Source organism: Folsomia candida, unplaced genomic scaffold (genome assembly GCF_002217175.1).
Source record: "Folsomia candida strain VU population unplaced genomic scaffold, ASM221717v1 Fcan01_Sc001, whole genome shotgun sequence".
NCBI classification, from domain to species: domain Eukaryota; kingdom Metazoa; phylum Arthropoda; class Collembola; order Entomobryomorpha; family Isotomidae; genus Folsomia; species Folsomia candida.
In genome coordinates, this window is record NW_019091193.1 from 12,344,326 (window position 1) to 12,351,643 (window position 7,318).

Sequence of the window (7,318 nt, forward strand, 5' to 3'; positions counted from 1 at the left end):
TTTTTTATGAATGATTCAAAGTGTTTGATAACTGGTTTATTTGAGTTTTTTAAAACAAACCCATTCGTACAAAATGCATCACATAAGTAAAATTAAACAACACTTATTTATATAAAAATAAATTAAAAACGTCCACGTAATTAAAATGCATAACGAGTTCGAATATCCTCCAATTTTTTGGCAACCTCATTCGGTGTTCGGTCTAGCTCCTCTGCGATGCTTTTTTGTTTGCTTGGGTCTATAGAGTTATATTGCTCACACAAATCTCCGTCAATGACATTCTGAAATTCACAATTTACACAATTTACACAAGCTCTTAAAAAAACTGGTAATGATAAATAAGAATATAATAATGCAGAACTTACTCTGACTGGAAAATAATACGATCGATAGGATAAATGGTCCCTGCCACACAAAGGGGAATTTTCACTACGCATATGCATTTCTAAATCTCTAAAGAATTCATGATCTTCTCTAGACGTAAAAGGAACAATTATTCCAACACTCCCTGAGAGAGTCGTGTATACGAGTGACTCGTTTCCACCAGGGATGAGAGTTGATTTCTAAACAAATTTACAAGGAGCAAATGAGAAACAATTCAGTATAGATTCATATTATTGAATACCTGTAGTGATAAGATAGTCTCTCCAACATGGAAATTGTTGTATACTTCAAGTTTATTTGACGCTCCGCTCAATAGACCACGATCCCACAATGCTTTGGTGCCAGATGGATCTTCATCAACATCGTCATCTGTATTATTTGGTAGCCGAAGCTAAATAACAAAATTATGCTATTACATAATCTGTTAGTGTTGTCCATATTACTTTTTTTAGCAAATGAAATGGACTTACCACCCCAATATTCCCAAACTTATCTGCGACTGCAGCGGAATTGTAGTCTAATACAGCTGTCGCAGTTATCCATCTAGGATTAGTTTCATCTGCAAAAATAACTGGAGCAACAAACAATAACCGAACGATGTTTAATTCAATTGTAACGTTGAACACATACGTTCTTTAAAAAGTAGACTCGTTTTGAATGCATTTGTTTAATTAAACTCACTCACCCAATTGATTATCTTGTCGTTTGTATTTTACGTAATGGACACTTTCTTGGATATCGCCGACAAAAACTGAAAGGTAAAAGTGAAGTGAGTGACAAATGAATGGTAAGCAACATCTCTCCCAAACCGTGTTACAATAAATCCTAATAAATATTTCAATTTAGTATCACTTCGACTTACCTCTGGTTCCTATTGAAGACATGTGAACAATGGTGGTTGGAAAATTCTGAAAATAATAAAGTTATTTTGTAGGTTATAGCAAAAGCTATTATGTCCGATAGTCATCAAAAGTATTAAATCAGTACTGCAGAACACAAAATGTCCACACAATTCTTAGGATTGCATTCGTGTCATCATTTAGAAAATATTCTACAACAAATTGACGAGAGTGTAATTCTTACCTTATTTTCACACTTTCTTAGCAGTTTCTTTTTGCCATAATCGTACATTCGTAAGGTTTTTCCCATTCCAACCAGCAATTTGCCTTGGAATGGATGAAGAACAACTGGGATGTCTTCAATAGAGGTTTTGTGCAAAAATTCCAATTCTGTACCTTCCGCACTCATCCTGCAAAATGGTTATATATTGCGTATTTTCAGTTATAAAAATTGTTTACATTGTACATGCATAAATCTAATACTTACCTAAACGTATATAGAAAACTTGCACCTGCTGATCTGGGAGAGAGTTGGAGATCTTTTGTGACTCCAACCACAACGAAATGACTGAATTCCCCTTGTGCATTAAATTTGCAATATGCTAAACTGGAAATAAAACAAATTCAATAAATATTACATTTACAACAAATTGTTTGTATCATTTTACTTTGCAAAACGTAGTGATAATTAGTTTAGTTACCTAATTGCCGCATCGTTCTGCTCGAATCGATGTACAAATAGGGATTTTCCTTCAATGGGGTCCATAATTCTCAGCAATGCTGCCCACATTCCTGCAAAATTACAGAATATGCTACATAGATACTTCCCATGAGATGATTATGAAGTATTTGTTAACCGATTTGTACCTGGACCAGCTTTGGGAGCCGAAAACATGTTTTCTGGGAGATCTTCATTGAGAAATGCATCAGCCATTTCCTGTGCCAACTCCTGTTCATCCGGGCCTGCGGCTTCTTTCATTTCCTAAATATTTGCAAACAAAACTCATTTATACAACCGATAATATTTGCGACGTTTGAGTTTATAAGTTTATATTCATTAAAAAATCAGTCGGGGGCATTTGTCAACAAAAAAAACTCAGAAACAAACATATTAGTGAGTATTAGTGCTATACCCTCATCATGCTTATAACATTAATCGTAAGAATCGTTTGTTAAAAAAGTAAATGACACTTACTTCTGCCATTTGAACTCGACGTTGTTTCTTGATGTTGTCTGTGTATGCATTGTGATCTGTCTCGAGAATCACAAGGTGCCCAGTTTCTGGTTGAATTGAAAGTTTTTTGGGAGTATATTCAAGAGGGAATGACATCTGGTTGAAAACGGCTCCCAATTTTTCCATGGCCAGAATTCTGAGTGTGTTGGTTGAAATCGCAACAACTCCTTCTGGGCACTGTTCTGAAGAAAATCCTGCTGCATATTCTAAGCTTTCGTAGGACAGTGGTGTTAGATGGAATCTATAATAATTTAAAGTAAACCATTAAAAAATATTTACGTTAATTTAAAGAGCATTATTAAAAACTTACCTGTTCTGAAAATTGTAGCTCAACCAGGAACGACTGGACATTGCCAACACAGCTTCGCCACCTTGCATACGAATTCTAAATAGTTTTACTGGGCGAGATCCCAAATATCTAGTGCGGGTATCTGCTAGGTCGCCAGTGACAGGATCAAGGACAGTCCTGAGTAGAACTCCATTATCGAGACCAATATTCAGATACAGAGTACCGTGTTGCCCGTCTTCCGTTGCACCCATTTCAACGATACAAAGCGATTCGGGTAGAGTGGGCAAAGCTTGCATACTCAAAGGACTTAGACAATCCTACGATAATAAATACAAAATTCATTGAATGCATTTCATATTTATAAATATAGCACATTATGATCTAATACAGTTCGTCGAATTAACAACATTTTACATAAGTACGCTAAAATTAATAAGACTTGATTACTTACGGATGGATCTAATGAAATTATTCTGACTGTGCTATCTGCTAATCCAACAGCTAAGAATCGTGACCTTTGCTCTCCAACAGGAACTGACCCTAGTGCCATTGAAACAACATCGGCAGGCATTTCGCGTCTTTCGGTGTATTCATTGAGTTGACCAGTCTATATTCCAACAAAAAATCTTGCTAATTATGAAACACATAATGAGACCAACACAATATTAGTTTTAACATCATAATATTATCATCATACCGGGTCCATTTCAAAGTATACAAGTTCTCCTCCGGTAAGAGCAATAACTACTTGTCTGGCATTAACAGCACAGCGAAAAATGGTGCGTTTTCCTGGTGCCTTCCATTCGTTAACCCTCTTGTCTGCCCTGATATGACGTATTCCATCAGGGTAAATCTGTCATCAAAAAAGACTAATAAATCAAAGGTTCAAAGTAGATTAAGATCTCACAGCAAGAATGAATACTTAATCACTAGCAATCAGATTTGTATAATGTAATCATTAAAGTCAGGTGAAACACGGACAAAAAATTCACATCATATCCAGTGAAAAAGGTAACAATCAATTAAACAAGTTAGTTAGTATAAAAATTAATTAATACCTGAACTAGTGCGTCTTCTCCTAAAGCAGAGCATGATAATGTTGGAGTAGTCCCAAGAAACCCAGAATCCGTAACTTCCTCCACAGTTTCACCAATGGAAAGGACCAACGTAGCGTTGACGAATGATACAATAATGTACGAATCAAAGTCATCTGACAAAATATAAAAATTCGGTATTATTGTATATGCAAAATCTTCTAATTTTACTTTAGATCAAGTTAAATAAATAATTAAAGTCGTCAGCAACATAAAACGTCATTCAACAAGATTCTCAGAAGTCTAACATGTATAAACATCATGTGATTATATTATTTAAAAGGGTAAATTAGATTTCTGTAATATATGAGGTATCGATTATCTTACCATCAGATCGTCGTTTAACTGTCCATACAGCATTTGGATTACCTGTAGGGATTTAATGATACAAATGTAATTGAAATATTAGTTGTAAACCAACATTACAATTGGATAACAAATATATGCTATTTACCAGGAAGTTCAGAAACAGCCATTTCAGTTACTTCGAGCCCGTGTCTCAACACCCTCATTGTTGATCTTGGACCTCGGCCGCATAACATGTACAGCTGTGGCGTGTCCTCATTAGCTGTAACAAATCAATAAATTAAAATCATATGTTGACTTGATTTATGGGTCTTCATGTGCTTCCGCTTCGGTGAGACAGACAGACAACCGAGGCATAATGGTTATAATAATTGGAGCTAAAAAGGACGACTGGACTTAAACTAACCTAAATCAGCAACCTGACAAGTTACGATCGGTGACAGCGAGTCCATTTCATCAACAAGTACGAGATTCCTTAAATGTCGGGGAGCAAAGAAAAATGTATCTCCTTCTTCTAATGGCATGGCAGAGCTGAACTCGGGCTCGTCGTCATCATCGCCCAAATGAGCAATTTGATACAAATAGCTGCAAGTAGATATCAATGAAATTACATGTACACCATGTCATCACATAAACAATAAACTTTAATGTTAAGCTATTGGTACATACTGGTTGCCAAATTCAGATGCGACGAATAAGAAGCCGGTTTTTAGTACACACATGGAGGTTGCGACAGGAGTTGTGTCGAAATATTTCAGCTTGATTTCGGTCACCATATCATCGTCGATCTCCAATGTTATTTTGAAGATGTCCCCTTGTTCTGTTTGAACAAGGAAGAAGAACATGCTGGTGAACAGAAAAAAAATCAAAGATACTTAGAAATATAACATATCAGCACTATCGGCTTTCTGAAGGACTCCATTTCGATACAATCGGTTGATGCAAGTCACTAAAAGTTTTCTAGGCGTCAAGCTTGTGATTTTATTGTGCAACACGATGTTGCCAGTTTCGAATTTCTAATTCACATGTCCATTATTGTCTGATAACTCCTAATTTTGCATAATGTTTTCCAAATATTAATAATTTCAATAATAATTACTAATTATACCTTTTTGTTTTATGAGAGGCGGAACACACAAATATCATTCCTCGTTCTGGATCGTCCAAATCATTCTGCAAGATAAACATTTCAATTAATAATTGAACTTTGTGGAGTAATAAGTAAGATCATACTAATATAATTTAATAGCTAGTTGCAATAATACAAAGACAAAGCAAACAACATTTGTCTTGTTCACGGTGTAGCAATTCATAATGACCAAGAAAAAGACCCAATATACAGTCTCCTTCCAACGATGAAGTATTGCATTTAATTTCGCACAGCTTCGACCAATAATTTGTTTTGGCAAAAGATTGGAGATACCATAGTGCATGGCAAGCAAAATTATTCTAATAAATAGTAAAATTATAACAATTTCAACGTACCCTTCGTCTAGGGATGGGACATCGAATATCAGGTTGATCTCCTAAATTCTTGTAAGTGATGTAGTTTTCAGAGCAAATTAGAACTCCGCTTGGACCATCATTTCCTCCAGGCACAGTTATAAGGAAGTTTGCATGCTCGTCAAGTGGTTCACTGTATTTTCTCACAACATGGTTAAGCCCCAAATCTAACTCGTAAAACGTGAGCGTCTGCTTCGTATTTTGAGCAGCTTCGCCCGTTGAATCAATGTCAGCTTCCTGTGAATGACATTAAAACACATTGTGCAATTATTAGATAGTGTGGTAGGTAGTTATCGTCAAAATAGAAAACAATTCTGAGAAGTAGTATTTGCTCAGCCAGTCGATCCAAGTATATGTAAATCAATGTAATTCATATAATTAATGTACTGTTTCTCATCCTGTTTACTATTTACCTTTGTAAATTACACCGATTATTTACATTCGTATATTAACAGAAAGACAAATGAAAGACGTACCTCATAATCCATTTCAAGACAGGCAAACATTGGATTCTGAAACAAAAAATGGGACATGTAGTAATGATATGAGGTGAAACTGTCGTTCAAAATGCCAACAGATATCAGACACGCTGAAAATGAGTTAACTTTTGCTTACCTCGAATCCCACATCTACGCCCACAATATGGTAGACAAACGTGTTACTTTTATGGGCTTCTAGTGGAGAAGAAATTGTCAGACGTGCTTGTGCATCTCGATTTAAAATGTAAACCAATTTCTGTTTTTCAACTGACCCTATTTTAAACAAGTCACATTAGAAAAGTTCATCCATTGTTATATTTACAAAATTATGCAAACATACCAATCATAACCGCCCTGCCCTTAGGATCGATAGCTAAATACTGTCCAGGAACAATGCGACGGCACCCACTTTTCCCAAAAGTTTCTTGGTGAACTTTATCAAACGCATTTTTTATTGGATTGTACTCTAATATTACAATACGACCAGAGTCCGAGCCCAGTACAATGTAATCTGAATATAAGGAGCACAAAGGATAAACCTCATGTAACCGCATATTAAATATTATCAATGCAATACAGCATCCACTTCCTCGACATACCTTTCGAACCACCCGTTAATCTGAATCCCATTAGAGATCTAATTACGCCAAATACGTCTACGCTAAGGAGCGTAACAACTTTGCCAGTGTTTGGGTCTGGCCGCAAGATTTCCAGCAGCTTCCCCCGAGAAACTATAATCTCCTGAAGTTTGGAACCACTGAAATTTCCATGAATGGCATGGGTTATTCCAGTGGACCGCTGCAATGTCAAGTTATAGAGAAACATTTTGCTTCTTCACTCTTGGAACTAGAATAATTCTGAAAAGAAAAAGAACTGAGACAATGAATAATACTCATTGAATAAATTTTTCGTTTTTCTGTACATAAATTGCTAATAAGTTACTTACCTTTGACAAAAGTGAGTTAGAGTGAAAATGTGTCAAGTTTACCAGGACGCACTGCCTTCTTTAACATTGACCATTTAGAGTAATTCACAGCATTTTTTGAAATTGAAGAAATTTGCAAATTTCTTAAATTGCGGATCTAGCTGGATATTATACAGCACGTTTTGTGCCGGGTGCTTGAGAGACGCGTGGAAAGGTTCAGCGTTCTATGGCCAGATTGCTCTCACGTCTCTCTGTGCATACACCG

General features: G+C 36.0%; 1 protein-coding gene across 3 annotated transcripts; it reads right to left on the reverse strand.

Annotated features, from left to right (window-relative positions):
* Positions 1-7: 7 nt before the first annotated feature.
* LOC110842380 (splicing factor 3B subunit 3) lies at positions 8-7,223 on the reverse strand. Of its 3 annotated transcripts, XM_022088114.2 has the most exons (26): positions 7,075-7,223; positions 6,728-6,985; positions 6,469-6,639; positions 6,265-6,401; positions 6,126-6,161; positions 5,632-5,886; positions 5,255-5,319; positions 4,816-4,992; positions 4,553-4,731; positions 4,295-4,408; positions 4,168-4,209; positions 3,805-3,956; positions 3,444-3,599; positions 3,198-3,353; positions 2,768-3,063; positions 2,419-2,698; positions 2,091-2,205; positions 1,925-2,015; positions 1,711-1,830; positions 1,468-1,633; positions 1,247-1,292; positions 1,070-1,135; positions 855-955; positions 626-775; positions 366-563; positions 141-281 (listed from the first exon to the last, which is right to left on the reverse strand). In XM_022088114.2, the coding sequence occupies exons 2-26, from the start codon at positions 6,951-6,953 to the stop codon at positions 141-143; spliced, it is 3,636 nt and encodes a 1,211-aa protein (XP_021943806.1). In that variant the 5' UTR covers positions 6,954-6,985; positions 7,075-7,223. The 3 variants fall into 3 exon arrangements, with proteins under 3 accessions (XP_035701906.1, XP_035701910.1, XP_021943806.1); XM_035846013.1 differs by lacking the exon at positions 7,075-7,223 and having other exon boundaries at positions 8-281; positions 6,728-6,953; XM_035846017.1 differs by lacking the exons at positions 6,728-6,985; positions 7,075-7,223 and having other exon boundaries at positions 8-281; positions 6,265-6,324; positions 6,469-6,537.
* Positions 7,224-7,318: the final 95 nt, after the last annotated feature.

What these genes read in the sequence shown, in the direction of transcription:
- LOC110842380 (XM_035846013.1), bottom strand. Translation starts at nt 6,953, where the DNA reads ATGTTTCTCTATAACTTGACATTGCAGCGGTCCACTGGAATAACCCAT. An exon ending in GGCTGTTTCTGAACTTCCTG is followed by an intron (nt 4,210 to 4,294) that starts GTAAATAGCATA and finishes AAATCCCTACAG; the next exon opens with GTAATCCAAATGCTGTATGG. An exon ending in AGCTACAATTTTCAGAACAG is followed by an intron (nt 2,699 to 2,767) that starts GTAAGTTTTTAA and finishes AAATTATTATAG; the next exon opens with ATTCCATCTAACACCACTGT.